The 19,155-nt window shown below is 55.3% G+C and overlaps 1 protein-coding gene across 1 annotated transcript; it reads right to left on the reverse strand.

Moving 5' to 3' along the window:
• Positions 1-1,649: 1,649 nt before the first annotated feature.
• Positions 1,650-13,332, reverse strand: Sik1 (salt inducible kinase 1). Its single transcript, XM_028861284.2, has 14 exons — positions 13,229-13,332; positions 12,392-12,562; positions 11,730-11,846; positions 9,016-9,079; positions 8,685-8,846; positions 8,447-8,571; positions 8,231-8,354; positions 7,289-7,512; positions 6,866-7,021; positions 6,331-6,453; positions 6,020-6,236; positions 5,318-5,599; positions 4,500-4,737; positions 1,650-4,078 (listed from the first exon to the last, which is right to left on the reverse strand). The coding sequence occupies exons 2-14, from the start codon at positions 12,545-12,547 to the stop codon at positions 3,721-3,723; spliced, it is 2,346 nt and encodes a 781-aa protein (XP_028717117.1). The 5' UTR covers positions 12,548-12,562; positions 13,229-13,332; the 3' UTR covers positions 1,650-3,720.
• Positions 13,333-19,155: the final 5,823 nt, after the last annotated feature.

The following is a 19,155-nucleotide window of genomic DNA, read 5'->3' on the forward strand; positions in this document are numbered from 1 at the left end:
GGAAGGCCACACGTTCTAGAAAAAGCCATTGGGGGACATGAAGCTGACACTGCTTCCTAAGGAGCTATTCACATGGGATCGTACCCAGTCTCTCCGGGGCACCATGACATGACATACATACCCCATTTGGAGAGTAGCACCTAGCTGGGGAGCAGAGACATAGATGTCAGTCTACTACTTCACAAGAACACGTGGGAAAGCCAAACACACAGGGAGATCCCAAGACGAGTTGACTGGAGTTGGGTTCAGTTTTTCACTCAATAAGCAGGTTCTCCCAGCACACGGCCACTGCATACGCCATGGAGTCAAGCTGAACATCTGAACTGAGCCTACTGTCCTGATTCTCAGCGATGACGCCACCAAGAACACACACAGCCAAGGTGGGACCTGGTCTACCAAGGTTTCTTAGAGGTGTTGTCTGGGTTGGCTCTCCTCTTGGATGACTGGCTTAGCAAGTCTAGATGTGGTAACCATTTGAAACACGCAGCATGAGCCACCAAGGCTCACTGGGATCCAAGGAGGCACCCTCACAGCCTTCCACCCCCTGTCTAGCAGTCTGAGGGCTGGGCTGTCCCCTGGGAGCAATGCTCCTCACATTCGAAGGCCCTGGCATAGATTCTGGGTTCTCGTCACCTGCAGGGGTATGTCCTTGTTTTGAGTTCGTTGTGCTCGGCCACGGCCCCTTCTGGCTCTTTCTGGCAGCCGCTGTCTGCTCACTCAGTCTTTTCTCTTGAACACTTTTATTGTGGCACAACAGACCCAACATGAAATGTGCTCTCCTGCTTCTGAGCACACAGTTCTGTGGCATTAAAGCGCCTGTTTGTGCAGCCGTCACCTCCAGAAGGAACTCACTGTCCCAAGCTGGATCTCTGTCCCTGCGAAAGGCAGACACTATCGCTTGCCTAACCTGCTCTTCTACTCTGAGTTTGATTACTCCAAGGCCCTCATGGAAATACAGTCATACTGCCTCTGCCTGATGTGACTGATTTATCCCACTGGGCACATCCTTGGGATTCACTCAGGCTAGGGTTCTCTTCACTTAGAAGGCTAAATACTCCACTATGGGGAGGGACCACATTTGGCCCTTCTATTCATCCATACATGGACACTGGGCTTGCCTCTAAACTTTGACCTCTGACTGTGCTCCTATGAACCTGGCGTGCATCTGAGACCAGTTTTGGGGTGCAGGCCCAGAGAGGGAAAGAGCTGTCCCATTATCTCCTATGGAGTCTGCCCCATGGTACCTCCCCACTGCAGGGCACTCGGGCTCCATTCCAGGGCCAGTCTTCCACTTATAAAGAAGTTGAGGGATTGTCTTTACCCACAGGAGCTGCTGTGTGAGACTGCCCTATGCTGGAAGGCAGTGAAGACTTAGACCACGGGAGCCCCCCTGTGAAACTCTTCTAACACTTGTAAAGCCTTAAAACGTCTAGAATGTGTCAAGGAATCCAGAGAGCATTTGGAGGAAGGAGGGGGACCAAAGAGGGCAGTGGCCATGGGGAAGGAAAAGCCTACTGCAGACTTTGGGCCAAGACAGGCCACCATGGCAGGCCTGGACCCAGCTCAGCTCGCTGTAGACAGCAGGTCCCAGACCTCGGGGGGGGGGGGGGGGCTCCCAACAGTGTCTCAAAGGAATGTGCTCCCAGAGGTGAACCAAGGGAAGGTCAAGGTTTCCCCCCAAATATTTTATTTAAATATTAAATTAAAAAAACATACATCAACTAATCATTTGGCATACGTTTCTCACATTAACATGAGAAATGAAACAATTCCATCATAGTAAAAAAAAAAACAAAACAATAAAACCATTATATACATCTGAGATCACGTAGTGTCTTTAAATAGGCGATTCCATTACAGTCCAGGACAGGGCTGTGAGGATCTACATAAGCACACCACACTCGCCAAAAACAAGAACTTAAAAACCAGGACGTTACTGTCCCCCGGAGAAGGTTGACAGTGACTAGAAGACACAAAAAACTGGCAGAAAGTAAAGTGCTTGTCGCTTCTGACACACAGCAGAGCCCAGGCCTTTGATCTGTGGTATCCGGACAGGAACTGTGGGAGACAAGGGCTGGCCGCCCAGGCCGCTGGGTGCTTCCCCGATCCACGCATCTGGTGAGTCGGCAGGAGGGACACTTTTTGGCTTGTTCTAGGGAGGGCACCAGTTCTGACCCAGAAGAATGGTCTGTCACCTGTCTTGAGAGCAAGCGGTACAAGACGGGCCACAGGGCCGACAGGGAGGCCCGCGCCGTGACATCGGGTTGAGCGCGGCCTCTTCCTGGCCTCAGGTAACTCGGTCAATCTTTGGCTTTTAAAAGTGCCTCCTTCCCTCTCCCTTAACGACCTCAGGTTAATACTGCGGCGGTGAGATGCCAGAGTGGAAGTCACCGGGGAGGCAGAGGGACAGATGCCTGACGTAAGCGTGGGAAGGGGATGACATCCCTGGTTGCTTCCAGAGCTGTACTCGTCAGGTGCGGTCACCCCTTCCCTGACGCCTCTACCCTGTGCCGGAGGTGGGCAGCCCGCGGCCCCTTCAACACAAGTGTGGTGCGGATGGGGGACACTTCTTAATGTGACCAAGGGAGGTTTAAGCCAGGAACACAAAAGTGTATAGAAAATAGAAAAAATAAGTAGTGTCTGTCTCCTATTTATATACATATACAGTATCTGCTTAAAAAAAGAAACTTTACAAACACTGACCTACACTTCTCATCTTCCTGGAAAGCAAGCCAGACAGGCCAGGCCTGGGGGCCAGGGTTTTAACAGGAAAGGTCCCAGACCAAGGGCAGGTGGTCATAACCAAGATGCCCGCTGGCTGCCTGGACCCCTCTGGTCACAGCCCCCTTGGTATTGCACAATTTCCCCATCAGGTGCTCTTGTTGGACCCTGATAATGAAATGCGTAAAAATCTGGTAATTAGCAGCGGAGTCGAGACACACGGCAGGAAGGGACTTGCTGGCTTCCTTGCGGTGTGAAGGGCTCTGGGCCAAGTGACCGTGGGACAGGGCACCCACCTGCAGGTCCTGACCCCTTCCAGTCCTCTGTGGTTTCCTCTGAATAAGCCTGGCAAACTGACTTGAGCGGCTACAAAACTCAAGCTAGAATACGACAAGGTCGTCCTCCGGCTGACGGGGAGATCCCGACAATGCACGCGGTCTCCCCTTAGGCCGGTCTTGGCTGTTCTAAAACCCACACGGAAAGCAGCAAGTTCACAGTTTTTGGTAAAGCACGAGCATTTCAGAAGTGGAGAGCTGTGAACCCAAACCGATGCCAACCAACACACAGGCATGTGCCACGCTGGGCGCCGCTGCCTCCGGGGACGTCCGCGCTCATCACGTTATGATGATGAACTGTGAATAGGAGTGTAGGGGTCCCCGAGCAGCGTGGCCCCTCGCTTCTCCTTCACCCCAGCCGCACGGGCCTCTTCCCTTACCCCACGTCCCCTCCCATCCACCCGCCCATATGACACACCCTCAATTATTATTTTTCTTCAGAAAGTTTCAGTCCCTACTCATCATTGAGGTCATTCAGTGCAAGGAAAAAAAAAATAAAACAAAAACAAAAACAAAATCCTAAAAAGCCCATACACCAAACATATTGCTTGTTTCACTTCTAGAAAGTTCTTGGCTTTGAGTCCGAAACCATCTTCACATACTCTGAAATTATTGCTTGGAAGAGTCAACGGGCTGTGGGGGGTGGCGTGTAGCAGGGCCACCCTCACTGTACCAAGACAAATGTCCCCCGCTGGCCAGAGGTCAGGTCCTCCATCTCACAGTCCCCCTGTGGCAGCCCAGCAGGGTCACAGCTTGGGGCCAGCCTGGTGAGGCACTGTGGCAGGGGCCCAGCGGGCAGAGCCACTGGGCCAGCACTGATGTGCAGGTGGGCATCCAGGAGCTGGGCAGCGGACGCCACAGGGGACATTCCAGCCTGGAGGAGAGGTGCGGGCAGCAGCGGGATCCCGGACATGAGGAGGCCGTCACAGGGAGTGAGCACGTACGGGACAGGGACAGGGGATGGCTGGGGGCCCTGGGGGCAGCCAGCGGGGGTGGCCGAGTGGTGCTGTAACTGGAGCAGCCTGGAGAACAGAGGGACGGGGCGGGGAGCGGTCACTCCGTGGGCTCTGCCCAGCACTCCCCGTTTCCACAGCGCCCAGGTGGCTCCCACCCACCTCGGAGCGGCGCTTGGCGGACGAGGTTTCACAGAGCTTTGCTGTGTGACATGACACATCCCTGAGCCATCCCGCCCTAAGTCCTTTAGCTGTTGTGGCAACTCGGAGGTGCCAGCTCAACAGGACCGTCTTGGTCACCACTGCCCTCCACCCACAAAGGGTTACTAAACCTGCCCGCCGCCCCTCCGAGCTCTACCCCGGACCACGAGGTGCCAGGCTGCAGAGACCTCGCGCAGGGACCACGTGACTGGGGACGTCTCGGGCACCCGGGGAAGTGGGCTCCTCCCTCGGCAGGGCCCGGAGCACAGGAGCGGTGTGGCGGGCTCACCTCTGCTGGTGCAGGACCTCTTCGAGCAGGCTCCTGCCTTCCCGACTGCTGCCGGCCGCCGCCGTGCAGCCTTGCAGGCCAGAGCTGGGGGCCGGGGTGTGGAAGGTGCTCACGCCTCCCCGGGGAGCTCGGATGGAGGACTGGCACACCTGGCGGGCCAGCCCTTTGATCTTGTTCAGCCCCAGGAACCCCTTGGTCCTCGCGTTTTTCCTCAGCTGCTGCCGAAAGGCCTTCAGCCCTGTGGAAACAAGAGCAGGGGTTAGCCCGCCTGGCTCTAGAGCATGGCCTTAGCCTGTTGGGAGTTTCTATGCCCTGAGGATAAGGGAAGGGAAAGGGTCACTGGGCAGTGGTTCCCTACAGGGCTTGGCAGCTGCCAGCTCCTGAGCCCGACATCCACCCCTCCCCCATGGCTGGTCTTCTATCCAGGTCCGGGTTTGTACTCCCTCCCCAATGGGACAGGTGTGTCTGGGTACGCTACGGAGGAGGGGGTGCACAGTGCACTGGGCGCTCCCCGGACTGTCACAGACATAGAGGACCTCACAGGTACCCCCTGACTCTGAGTGGCATGGAGAAACCCAAACAGGTTACGGGACTGCGGTTTGTCAGGGTCCCCCCTTAATCCTGGCCCTTCCTGTCACAACAGGAGTTGTTGCCCAGAATGGTTGTTCCTGGCATTTAGGGTCAGGTCTGAGCCCACTTTGTGAGCCAGGCCGCACAGAGCTGGGGTGGTACCTCCAGCCTGTCTGAGGAGCACTGAGGGTCCTGCCCCGGCTGGGGATGGGCAGAGATGGCCTGCATGGGGCACGAGGGGACCTTACCTTGAGTGAGTGAGGTATCTGACGCCCTCCGTCCCTCCTGGAAGCTGACAGGAAGTAGGACAGCTGTGCCCAGACCCGCCTGAGCCTGTAGCACAGGGGTGGCCGACTGTGAGCCCAGGAAAGGCGAGGCCAATCTGACTGGAGAGCTGGTGCCCAGCAGCCCTGGGGTGGCCAGGCCACCACCGAGCCCTGCAGGGCCTTCACTTGCAGAGAAGGGGAGGCAGCTGTCCGAGCTCGTTCCTTCGGAGGGACTCGCCGTGGCCGAGGAGGAGACGATTATGCCTGTGGGAGGAGCAAACGCTTGAGAAGGAGACCACACACCCTAAGGTCACACAGCCTGGGGGAAGAGGACACATGGCCTGTCAGTGAGGGAGGCCGTGGTACGGTATTCATTCTCCAACCCTGACCCTCATCTAGGCCACCAGAGCCCACAGGTGCGAAGGCAGATGGCAGGCTAACAGTGACACTCAGACCCCAGGACAGGAAGAGGCCCGAGGCCAAACACCTGCCCTTTAGTGCCTGGGACAACCAAGGGGTGTCCCACTCCCGAGATAAGCACAGGCCATGTCCAAGTGCGAGCCCTGGGTCACTGAAACGAAAACTCTTAACTGGAGGAGGGTGCCAGGCAAAAGGACCCATTTCAAGCGAGCTCCGCCTGGTCTTGACCCTCACCCTGGATGCTAGGTCTCTGGGGGCACTTACAAGGAGGATTGAGTGGGGAGAAATGGGTGGAGACTTCAGCCAGTGTATGCCTCCGGCCTGTGCTGCCAGGCAGAGGTTCCTGGGCTTCCTGCTCTTCCTCCAGGCCGGGCCCCTGCCTGGCCTCCTCGCAGATAGCTGTGTCCAGGAGGCTGCTGGGGGAGACGGAACGGTGCCGGAACACCCCACTGCAGTTGGTGTCCACGGGGAAGAGGAAGGGCTGCAAGGGAGGGACAGAAGCCGGTGACGTCCAGGGCTCTGGGAACGGGCACCGGCGGAACACAGCCACCAGGGAAGAGGGGACCAGCCCTCACCTGCAGTGAGCTGTGGAGATCACAGTCCATCTCGGCCTGCAGGACAGACTGGGCCAAGGCCTGGGGCTGCGGGCACAGCAGAGAGGGCCGGAAAGGGTCACACGGGAGGATTTCTTGAGGCACCTGAGAGGAGGGAGGGATTTTCAGGAAGTGAGTCCAGGGTCCAACTACCAGTGGAAAGCAAGCTGGTTTTACAAGTGGGACTGGCAGAATCGGATGCTGGCTACCTAACTGGGCTCGGGGCTCAGGATTCTGGGCCTTCACCTGTGAGGCCACACGCCCATGCAGGTGGCCAGGAGGAGGCGCTAGGAACAAGAGCCAGAGGGGCAGAACCTGGCCCTGAGTGGAGCAGCCATGACCCACCCTCTCCGTCCCCGTCGTCCCCAAAGACCCTCCTATCCCCACAGCCTGCAACTCGGGTGTTGTCATGAGCTCCAGGGAACTGCCCAGAGAGTCGGCGCCACGTCCAAGCAAGGGATTCCGAGCTCTGAGGGGACGGGAGCAGGGCTCTGGGAGGGAGGGAGCTCAACCTCACCTCCAGACTGCTGAGGTCCGAGCTTCGGAGCCGGGGCTGTCTGGTGGGTGCCGGGCTGGGCCGGGACGAGGGCTGGGTGCTCCGGTGCTCTTTGAGGCGCTCCAGCAGGAGGTAGTAAATGGCAGCGAAGTGGTTATAACTGCTGTTCTGCAGAGACTGGGGAGCAAGGAGAGTGGGGTCAGAGCGAGGCCCTGGCTGCGCTGGCCACTGGGCTTCCCTGTGAGATCCTTCCCAGGTAATTCCCAGTCAGCCAAGAGTATCCATAGAGAAGGGGACAAGATGGCCCTGAAATTAAGACTGTACCCCATTTTAACTCCACAGGCAATGGTCTGCTTTGCCTGAGAAAGCTGATCCCAGTGCCAGTCCGGGGCTAAGGCACAGGCAGGGCTAAGGCACAGGCAGGGCTATGCACGGCACGCTCACCTCCACTGTCCTCTGCCGGTCGATGCCAAGGGCCTGCATGATACCCAGCACCTGCTCATTGTAGTCGCCCAGGTTGGAGGTGTAGCCCTGCATGGAGTAGGTGGGGTCATCCTGCTGCAGGAGGGTGGGGTCAGCCTGCATCCACCGGTGCTGGCGGATCTGGGCAATGGTGATGCGCTTGGCAGGGTCCACTACCAGCATGCGCCGGATCAGGGTCTCACAGTCTGCGGAGGTGAAGGACCCATGCTGAGGACAGGGTGCTGAGCCTGGGGCTCGGTCCCACTCCCACAGCAGAGGTCATCACACCGGCAAAGACCACCCGAGTGATAGTCAAGAAGCCTGAAGCTGCCATCATAGGTTCCCCCCTGCTACAGAAAAGAGCCACTGAGTTGGGGACCAGACCCGGGGAAGACGCTTTTTAAATGTCCCTGTAGGAAACTCTCTAGAATCTCCCTCCTGTGGTGGCACACACAAGGCGAGGCATCTTTATAGAACAGAAAGTCCTGTGTGAGGGAGGCTGGCATCCCGGGGTCTGATGGTGGGGGGCTCCAGAGGTGGGGGGGACCGCAGAGGTGGGGGTCCTGACAATGGGGGGACTGCAGAGGTGGGGGGACTACAGAGGTGGGGGTCCTGATGGTGGGGGGACTGTAGAGGTAGGGGACTGCAGAAGTGGGGGTCCTGATGGTGGGGGGACTGCAGAGATAAGGCTCTGCAGGAGACTGAGTATGTGGGGAGGTCCCTGCTGTAAGTAGGGCACTGGGAAAGCACCTGTGGGCTGAGCCGCTCTTGTAGCCTGATCACCTGGACCTGACTTTAACAGCAGACTTGCTAGATCGCTAGGCGGGCACTGCCCAGACCCGCCCACCACTTCTTCCCCAAAGCCACCACCCAGCTCACCCAGCGCTCCCAGGGCTCCCAGACCACCTCCATGCCCCCTCTCACCTTGAGACATGAAGAAGGGGATGCGGAACCGGCCCTCCAACACCCGCTGCCTCAGGGTCGGCAGGTTGGGTCCATCGAAAGGGAGGGAGCCACAGACGAGGACGTAGAGCACCACGCCGAGGCTCTGTGAATAACCAGGGGGCTGTGTTGGTGCCCTGCTTGCCAGCTCCAGGGGTGGTGGGGTGGCAGGCAGCAGGGGTCCAAAAAGGCTCCTACCCAGATGTCCAGCTGGGGGCCTTCATACTCCTTCCCCTCAAAGACTTCGGGGGCTGCGTAGGGGGGGCTCCCGCACCACGTGGACAGGGGCTCTCCTGGCTTGTAGAAATTCCCAAATCCAAAATCTGTGAGGCAGAGGAACAGGCACTGGCGTCAGTCTGGGACCGGCAAGCGTGGCGGCTGCAGGGTGCGCGGGAACCAGAGACCCCACAGGGCCTCCCCGGCCACACGTTCTTGCCTGCCAGCTTGATGTCCATGTTGCTGTCCAGCAGCAGGTTCTCCGTCTTGAGGTCCCGGTGGACTATGTGATGGTTGTGGCAGTACTCCACGGCTGACAGAATCTGCCAGAATTTCTTCCTAGCCTCGTTTTCACTCAGGTGCCCATTGGAAGTCAGATAATCTGAGGGACAACAAAACAAAGTTAGACCCCAAGATGCTGAGGCTGCCACTACCTGGGACCGGGCCAAAAAAAAAAAAAAAAAAAAAAAAAAGCACCGAGAAGCCCCGGAGAATACAGGCAGACGTGAGAAGGCAGGGCTTCACTAACGCTAAAAATGAATGCAGCTCACCGAACATTTCTCCATTTTTTGCAAACTCCGTGACAATGTAAAGCATATCCTTCGTCTCCATAACCTGAAACAACAACAAAAAAAAGGGAAACCTAAGCAGGGGAAAGGGGTCACACGGAGGCCAGGATGGATGCACCTGAACCCCACACAACCTTTGACTGCTCCAAGCAACTGCCATCACTGAAGGAAAGAGAGCAGGATAGGAAGGCAACACAACCCAGAGACACATGCCTTCCGATAAGCCCCTCTGCCCTGCCATCTCCTGGGCCTGTCTGTCCTGGCACCTCTGCTCGTTACAGGGAGAGAGCCACAAACAAGGCTGTGCAGGGCAAGCATTTGCCTGGGAGCTCTGGAGGCCATGGATGGCAGAATCCCAGAGGCATCCTTTCAGAAGCCCTATGGACAACTGGCCATTCAAGCTTAAAAAGAAAAAAAAAAAAAAAAAGACAAAAAACAAAATACAAAAAAAACCCCAAAAAAGCAAACTGAGAGATCAATCTAAACATCCCACCCCCACTTGCCTTATTGACAAGACATTAAGCCTTAAGAACATGGCCTTGCCAGATAAGCTACAGGGGATTGCTCTTTGTACAGCACCATTGCTTGGCATATGTCAACAGTAACGGTCAATGTCAACACACACCTTCAGATTCATTCACTGGCCGACAACTTTATGTTATTTTAAAAAATTTAAATCATAACTAAGCAACGAAGTAAAATCCAAATTTTTGGTTCGGAAATGAATAAAAAAAAAAAAAACACTTATGTATGTTGTATAGTTTAAATATTTCAGAGGCGCCAGGCATGGCGGATTACACCTGTAACCCCAGCACTCAGGAGGCGGAGGCAGGACTGGCCAAAGCCCAAGGACAGCCTGGGCTACACAGCAAGTTCCAGACCAGTCTGTCTACACAGTGAAACTGTCTCAATATAAATAAATAAATAAATAAATAAATAAATAAATAAATAAATAATAAATAAAACATTTCAGGGAGGGAAAGAGAATGGACTTTGATAGGAAGAAAGATCTCTTTGGGTTCAAGACATGCTATTACTCCTTTAAAAGATACTTCTAAGGAATCTTGAGTCACAGATTTACTAAGAAAAGTATATTAAAAAGAACAGCAATTCAGCTAAAAATTTAACTGCCATCTCCCTTCCACACAGTGCAGTCAACGACCCCTGCTTTTCCTTTTCTTGATGGAAGTAAAGGGGAAGGAAAACGAGCATCTTTTAAACGTTTAAAACCCTGCATAAACGGATCGTGGTGGCAGACATCTGGAACCCCAGCCCCCAGCACTCAGGAGACTACAGCAGGAGGACCGCCACAGGTTGAAGGCTATCCAGACAGAGGGCACTGGGCCAGCTAGAGCTACACAGCAAGACCCTACCTCAACAAATGAAACCAATCCAACTCTCTCCACCCCCACCACCCTGCCCCCACCCGACGGAGAGAATGAGATGCCTGGGCCGGCTGAATGAATGCCAGACATCAGTATCGAGACCAGAGGACCAACTGGCCTCACCAGCCCACCCAATCCTGAAAGCTGAGTCACTGAAGACAGGAGCTAAAATATCCACTCTGGCATCCATCGCCTGGGCAACATTTCCTCAGTGCGATGGCTTCGACCTGGTCAGCAAGCAGAAAGCAGGGAGGAGAGGAAGGCGTGAAGAGCAGCATAGATCGGCCTCTACAGCACAAGAGTCAGCCTGTTCCGAAGGTCGGGGAGGCCCTCTTCCAGCCCCCTCTCCCAGCACTGGCCATGGAGGAAACTTATCTTCGAGCACAACTTAAAGATGAAGATTGAAATAAAGTATGACCCCTGAGCACACAGCCCTGGGCTCTGTGCTTAAGAGACACTGAGGGAGCCGTCACCACAGGCCAAACGCAAGCTCCAATGACTTGTCTGCCTTTGTGCTGAGAAGGACGGCCAGGGGTAATTTTAAATTACAGTTCTCTCCTCGACTGCACTGTACACACAACTTTTCCAACTGCACGCTCCTGTCTCCTGCAGTCACCTCGGGCTCACCAGAACTCTGGGAGTCACTGACCAGACTCACACACCCACACAAGCATCCACAACAACGTTCACAAGGACTGGCTCCTCTACACCTAGACCCATCGCTCAGGGCAGCAGAAGCGGTCCTTTATCACCAGGCAAGATGTGAGGAAGATTATCAGGAAACAACCAACAGACCCGTAGATGAGGCACATTGTCACCAGGATTAACTAGCAAGTTCCTGGGGCTGAAGTATGTCTCGTCTTGACTCCGCACTGTGAGTAAACCAGAGACAAGGGCTTGCTGCCCCCATCACAAAGATACAGCAAGGAAAAATGGAAAGAACAGCTGCTTTCTTAACGTTCAGTAATCATCTGCAAAGGCGGAAGTTTCGAGTTTCACTCAAGTTGGTCCTTCTGCACTAAGCCTGACCATACACGTGGCTATTCTCACAGTGACGGACCTCAACACGTCCCAAACTGGAACAAATTACAATGCTAGATAAAACGAGGCAAACCAAGTATGACCGAGAGCAAGAGACTAACCATCCATAAAGCTGAACAGCCTAACTGAAGGGCAATCTATTCACTTGGTACTCCCTGGGTCCCACACAGCATCAGAAACCCGGGCCACCTCCAGGGACCAGAGGCTCAGGGTGTGGCCTGTGAGAAGCGATGGACATGCCCATGGAACAGCGAGGCTCAGCCAGCTCACCTGGTAGAGCTTGATGATGTGCGGGTGGTTGAGGAGCTTCATGAGCTGGACCTCCCGGTAGATCTTCTCCAGATTGCTAGAGTCTAACCGTGTCTTGTCAATTATCTTTATTGCAACCTACAGATTTTTAAAAAGAAAAGGGGATATTTTTGTTTAGAAATAAACCTTCAAGTAATCTCATTTGCACTTTTTTTTTTTTTTTGGCAAATGAAATCTCTCAAACATTTGATGTCTTCGAAAGGTCACAAGAAGTTGGGAGAAAATAAAAGTAGCCACTAACATTACATTATTTAAAGGAGGAGAGATTAAATAAAATCCCTTGTATTTGCCATCCTGCTTTACAGGAGCCACTCAATGCTGGTTGGCTGTGTGTGTGTGTGTGTGTGTGTGTGTGTGTGTGTGTGTGTGTGTGTGCTTTTTTTCTTTTTTTTCTCTTTTTGCACGGGAGGGGGGTGTATTGGTCATTATCTTTGCTGTTCCCTAGTAATTGTACAAATTATGCAGAAACATAATACAAAGCTTTTTTTTTTCCTTTACCAGACTAAACACTGTCATCGTTTACAATTGTGACAATCAACTCTGCAGGACTGAATCAGCACAGGGGTCCACCCCCTGGCTGGATCCACCCCCTTGGTTTAGTCTCCCCCAACACGCGCGCGCACCTGCGTTTTGGTGACTCGGTGCCGCGCCAGCTTAACCACCGCAAAATTGCCTTTGCCCAGGGTCCGTTCCACGTCGTAAAAGCCCACCCGGAGGGGCTTCTGCTGGCCCTGGCCGGTGCCCGAGGGGACCGCGCTGAACTCCGACATGATCACCATGGCTTCGGGCCGCACCTGCGGGTCAGCAAGGAGTGCGTTCAGCACCGACTGACTCCGGCCCGAACCCGAAGCCCCCCTCTACCCCCCAGCCCCAGCCTCCACGACGCGGTCACCGAAACTGTGTCTGCCAGGCCACCACGCGTGCGTTCTCGACCCCGTGTTCCTCCAGCCCCGGAGCCCCACTAGTGCGTCCCCCGATCCTGGATCCCGGCTCGCACCCCCCACTCGCACATTCCTTGACCCGGTGTCCCCCGGCTAAAGTCCTCGCGAACGGAACCCTCTGCCTCGAATCCCCGCTAGCCCGAGACCTCGCACCCCGGGCTTCCAGTCCGCGCCCCCACGCGCGCGCCCCCTCGATCCCAGGTTCCCTCCGCACGAACCCCCACGCACGCGCCCCCCGACCCTCCGGGTCCTGGCCAGGCGCGCGCGCGCGCCAGCAGTCCACCCGCGGTTGACCCCACGCCAGCCCCTGGATCCTTCGGGTGCCGGGCTTGTACCGCGCTCCGGCTCCCTCGCGCCGACGCTCGGCTCCCTGGGACAGACTTCTAAACCCGGTGCTCGCGGACCCGCCTCCAGGCGCCGACCCGCAACAATGGGGAGCCCGCGGGGCTGGAGTCTTGCCCGCGACCCCACGCGCGCACCTGCGGGGCCACGGGGACCCGAACCCGCGCTACCGCTCACCTCCGCCGCCCTCCGTGCGCCCGACCCGGGACGCCGCCCGCTCGACTGCTCGCTCTGCTCCGGCGCCCGCCGTTCGCGCCGCCGCCGCCAACGCTGCCGCCGCCGCCCGGGCCGCGCCGCATGTCAGCGCCCCGCCGCCGCCGGCTGCACGCGGCAACGCCCCGCCCCGCCCCGCCCCGCGCAGGCTCCGCCCCGCCCCGCCCCCGCGGCCGGCACAGCCCATTGACGTCGCTTTGACGCCAGAGCGACGCGCGGCCCAGTGCCGACAGAGGGGGAGCGGAGATCGGGCGGTTGCCAAGAGACTGGAGGCTCTGACGCGCGCGCTGGTGAGGCCGTCGCCATGGCGACCGCGGGCGGTGACGTCAGGGGCCGGGCTCCGCAGCCTCCCGAGACTGCCAGCGCCCCCTGCCGGGAGCTGGCGACACTGCTGTGGCCCACGGGCCAGGAGGCCGAGCCTGCTCCGGGACCAGCTCGCCCGGGGGGGGGGGGGGGGGGGCCTGGTGGTAGGTACGGCACCCTGCGGGTACTCAGGACTCCTTCCGACGCTGCCGAGTAGAACAGAGCCGCGGGATTTTCGGCATGGGGCTCTGGAGCTGGTGGCCCTGGGCTGATCACTCCGCTCTGCCGGGGCACGCGATGTGCAGCCAGCAGCGACTGCCCCTTGACCCTCATCCCATCCCGGAGAGGGCTGGCCAGCTGCAAAGATGCTTTAGGAAACTGTCGGTCAGTTGAACGCCAGTTACTTTTGTAACAGAAAAATAAAACAAGAACAAAAACAAAACTCAAAGTATTCAGCAAGTTGGAAAGTTAAAGCATGGTCCTGAAGCCTCCCGCTTCAAGGGCCCCCACCTTGGTCCTGCAGTGTCCTTGGGGACAGCTGAATAGGAGAGGTACTTCAGACGCAGGCGACGGAAGGGCCCAGCCCCTGCCACCCGCCACCCGACTCCGGGCTGATAGGTGGGGCCCTCGGAGGTCTGGGCACTTTGCCCACTCCCTTGGCGGCTCATGCTGTCTGCCAGTTGGCCCACCCTGTCTGTCCCCAAGCTGCTTCCAGACAGCAGCAGATAGGACACAGGGCGGCTGGGACCTTGGGACTGACCCTGAGAGTGCCTGCCGGAAGCAGGGCCCATTAAAGGGGAGATGGAGTGTGGAGAGAGGGGAAACAGCTTGTGTGTGACTCCTTTTGTTTGTGGCGGCTGCCCGGTGTTCCTTCACACCTCATCAGAAAGTTTAGATGTGTTCTAAGGCACAGACATGACAGGGGACAGACGATTCTCCAGGGCTAGGAAGGCAGCAGTTGGAAGCCGAACTTCTGTGTCTCCCTGCCAGATGGCTTTTTGTGTGAGAGAAAACCAGCGCTTCACAGAACAGCTCCTGAGCAGGAATTAATCCAAACTGATTCAGAACCGGGATCTCCTCAAGGGAGGAAGAGTTCGTGGGCAGACGAGGGTGGTGTGGGCTGCTGGCCTGAGAGAGGGCACAAGGGGGAGGGCCGTGTGCCACTGTTACCACACCTCTGGGCCTCACCAGGATTTCACCACTCCCAGCCTGGCTTTTCTGGGGGCCAGTGTGCTTTGAAGGGCATTCAAGGACACTAGCCATCTCAGAGTCCCCTTCAGTCTTCCCAAGAGCTCTATTGGTTTGTCACGGTTTCCTAAGTCAAGGATTTGGGGAGTATTTTTAGTTCCATCTGAGCCGCTTACCACTGGTTCCCCGGGGGGGTCCTAACCTCCTGACCCCTTCCTAGGAGAGCTACACAGAGGGTAAGAAACCAGGTAAGAAAGTCCCTTGAGGCCGGGCGGTGGTGGCGCAGGCCTCTAATCCCAGCGCTCGGGAGGCAGAGTCGGGCGGATCTCTGTGAGTTCGAGGCCAGCCTGGTCTACAGAGAGCCAGGACAGGCACCAAACTACACGGAGAAACCCTGTCTTGAAAAACAAACAAACAAAGAAAGAAACCCCCTTGTTCTTGCCTCAAGGGCCCTCATTTCTTCCTAGTTTACCCACCCACTGGCCCTCAGTCTAGCCAGAACCTTTGGAAAAGTCTGAAGTGTTTGCAAACATGTCATCAGTGTTAGGGCCCAAAGACACTCAGGACAAATGGCTAACTGAGGTGCCTATTAGCATATCAAAGCTGACACGGACCACCAAGCTCTCTGAGCTTCTCAAGTATCTATTACAGAGTCCTGGCTCCTCCCAACACTTCTCACCCTGCTCCATACCCTAAACCTCTTCAGCCCAAGCTCCATTCCCTTGGGTCTTCTCTTGGTCCTCATTTCCTTGGACCTGCCCCTTCTCTCCGTTCTCTCTGTCTTTTGTCTCTGTCTCTCTTCCTCTCTTGCTCGCCCCCTCTCTATTTCCTCTCATGGCCTGGTCTGTTCTGCTGGCCATGCTCAATCTGGATCCTTCCCGATGCCTCTGGCTGTTCTCTCCCTCATATCTACAATAAAAACCTTCTCCTCCACCATATCCAGGAGTGGTGATGTCCTCAGCTTTATTCAATCAGCACCAAAGAAAACCTTGGGGCCTACACCCAGTGGAGGATGCTGCCCCAGAGGCAAACCTGGATCCAGGCATACTTGATGTCTGGTCCCTCCTGATGTCCGTCTCCCATAACTGTCCTGTGCCGGCCATGCCCATAATATCTGTCCCTCCCAGATCCTAGAGGAAGAGCTTGCTGTGTCCACAAAGGCAGACAGGAGGGGTTCAGGTCCACCTGGGAGGGCTGGTACCTGGCACCCTCTTGAAATCCTGTCTGCCCTCCAGTGGCTCTGTCATTGATCCCTGGAAACTTCCAGCACCATTTTCTGTCAGGTTCTGTGGTATGCTTTGGCACTTGAGGATGAAGAGAACACCTGGCATGCACTTCTAGAGAGATGAGCAAATGATTCAGGCTGTGCCTTGCTCTGCTAATGAGGCACCTTCTTGAAATAGCATTCTGACTGGCAATTGGGAACTACTCTTAGTTTTGTTTTGTTTTCCTTTCTTTTGTTTTGTTTTGTTTTTCCATTTGGAATTCTCATACCTGACCTGGAGGTGCGATGGTCCTGGAGGTTGGTTTTGTTATTTGGACCAGGAGGCCGGAAGCTCTGTCTGCTGGGCGGGGGCCCTTCAGTGTTCAAGATTGTGCCGACCGGACCGTGGCTGGTTGTGCCTTCTCAACTTAAATCACCATGCGCAGAGCCTGGAGTTCCGCAGTAGCTCTGAGACTAAATGGGAGCGGGCCTGCTACCCTGAGCTGTGAAGACCTTGGTGTCCCCTCTGAGGAGAGGTGTGCTTTCCTGTATCACCAAGAGTTGGACAAGGCACTCTTCATTCTTGGACCCCTCTTTGTACGGAAGAGCCTCTTTGCCCTCTGGCTGAGCCCCTCTGGACTTCATGGTTTTTTGTTTTTTGTTTTTGCGCAGCCTCTGCCAAGTGGATTCTGAAGTGGTCGAGGAAAGCGGTCTATCCCAGCCTGGCCACTTCCCTGCATTTGTTTGGCCCCACCTTACCTCCAAACTTTGACACGTTGTTGTGTGCCGAGGCAGGAGTCACAGCCCAGGTTTGGGATCAGCAGAGAGAAAGTCCAAGGCCCAGTAATCCCCAGTGATGGGCCAGGAGCTTAGGGCACAGGTCAACCCAAAGCTACCCGGCCTTGACCTTGACAGCATCCCACCTGCACAGAGGCACCTGTCCTAGCATGCCACCGTTGTCGGAGTATGCCTGGGCAGGCACTCCCGCCCCTCCAGACAGTGCCCAGATCAACAAGCAGGGACCACTTAGCAGCTCACCAAACAGCAAGCAAGCCACACTCCTCAGCTCCCAGTGGAGAGAGGTGGAGGGTCTGGGGACGCTGGAACAAGAGTGGGAGGGGTCTGGGGTTCTGGAGAGGTGGACCCAGTACAAAACAGATTCAGGGGCCTCCATGCACCTGCCAGTAGAAATGCGTTTATCCTTGTCCAGCTGGCCTTAATTCCAGAGCGCTAGGCTTCCTGTTTGTAGTGAATACTTTAATTTTTCAACTTGTGGGTCTTTTAACTTTTATTTTTATTATGTTTTTAGATTAGCATAAAGCAATAGGTTTCACCATAAGACTTTCATACACTGTCTTGTATATTCTCATCTCTCCCGTTTTCTCCCATTCTCTCCCCGGGTCCTTTCCCTTCACCTGTCTTCCATCCTCTTCCAAGCCTCAGGTATTTATTCTCTTACCCTCCAACCTTCCCAGAAGACCCCATTTCCCTCTCTAGTTTGAAGACCTGTGCCCCCATCCTTATACACATATAGAAATGAAAATCTAGATGCACACATGAGCGATGACGTGTTATTTGTCTTTCTGGGCATGGACACCTAAGATAATTTCTATTCATTTTGCTGCAAATGTCACGAATTCATTTTTCTTTACAGTTGAATGAAATTCCTTTGTGTATATGGACCACATTTTCCTTATCCATTCATCCATTGATGGACAGCCAGGTGGCTCCTACTTCTATCTGTTGTGAACAGTACAGCTGGAAACATGGATGTATAAAACGTCTGTGTTATGTTGGCTTGGAATGGTATGGCCGGGTCATATTGTAGTTCTGTTTTGGTTTATTGTTGTTTGTTCATTTGTTTTAGAAATCTCCTGTGCTGGTTAGTCTTTGCCAACTTGATAGAGACTAAAGTCATTTGGGAAGAGGGAACCTTAACCGAGAAGGTCCCTCCACCAGATTGCCTATTGGCATTCATTTTCTTGACTGATGATTGATGTGGGAGGAACCAGCCCACTATGGGTGGTACAACCCCTGGGAAGGCAGACTTGGGTGGTATATGGAAGCCAGAGAAGTCTCTATGGCCTTTGCCTTGGGTTCTGCCCTGACTTCCCTTCATAATGAACTATAAAGTAAGCTAAAATAAACCCCTTCCTCCCCAAGATGCTTTTGGTCCAGGTGTTTATAGCAGCAATGGAAAGCATTTTTGTAGTCCCACCCAGCAGTAAATAAAGGTTAGGGTTTTATATTTTTATTTTCATCTTTGGGAACTCAAAGCCTTACATGTCTAGGCAAGTGCTCTACCACTGAACTACATTGACAGCCCTAGTGAGGAATCATGGGCGCATGCAGCTGGCGGTCTTGCTTGATGGTCAAGCAAATCTATTCCAAACCTGAGGGCTATGAGGCCTTTGGATGCCGGTGCCCTAACATCTGCTACACAACTGTGTGAGATAGCTGGAGATGGAGCACAAGAGGACATCAGTGTCATGAGGATCAGCAAGGACCAAAAGAAGAGCATCAGAACCTAGCGCGGGCTGGGGGTGGGGGGGTGGGGCTTGCTTGAGAACTGTAGTATTGACCCCTGCTTGGGATTGGTTACCGACCCTGGCGAGGCATGTCTAGAGGAAGTCCTCTGGTCCATACATTTCAGCTCTCCACTGTTGGATCTGAGGTACCTAGCCACTGGGGAGTGTCGGTCTGTTTTCTGTTGCTGTAACAAAGTGCCTGAGACTGGGGAGCTGCTTCACTGGGGGACTTCCTGGGTCACGGAGGCCGGTTTATGGTGTGCATGGCTGATGGTTCTGAAGGCTGGGATGTCCAAGAGCAGGATGCTGGCTTCCTTCCAGGGCCTTCTTCCTGCATCATAATGCCTTTGTAACTTGATACAGGCAGCAGGTGTACCCGCCCAGGCCTCTGCATCTTCCTCTTCCTACAAAGCCACTAAGGCGTCCATCCGGGGAGCCCTTCCTTCGTGAGCTCATCTCACCCCAATTACCTCTCAGAAGCCCAGCTCCACAGACCATCAACATATCATTTTAGAGAATAAATTGCCAACAGGTGAACTTTGGTGGTGGTGGTGGGGATGCATTCGACCAGCACAGGGAGCAAAGTTCTGACTCTTCCCACCTGGCAGAGCCTGGGAAGCTCTGCCCTCTACAGATTCAGAGAGAGCAGCCTTGGGGCCCCAGCATTG

Source organism: Peromyscus leucopus, chromosome 16_21 (genome assembly GCF_004664715.2).
Source record: "Peromyscus leucopus breed LL Stock chromosome 16_21, UCI_PerLeu_2.1, whole genome shotgun sequence".
NCBI lineage: Eukaryota > Metazoa > Chordata > Mammalia > Rodentia > Cricetidae > Peromyscus > Peromyscus leucopus.

Bases quoted from the DNA above. Each gene is read 5' to 3' on its own strand.
- Sik1 (XM_028861284.2), bottom strand. From the start codon at position 12,547: ATGGTGATCATGTCGGAGTTCAGCGCGGTCCCCTCGGGCACCGGCCAG. The intron at 8,847-9,015 runs GTGAGCTGCATT...GTTGTCCCTCAG, and splicing joins AAAAAATGGAGAAATGTTCG to ATTATCTGACTTCCAATGGG. The intron at 8,572-8,684 runs GCAAGAACGTGT...TCTGCCTCACAG, and splicing joins CATGGACATCAAGCTGGCAG to ATTTTGGATTTGGGAATTTC.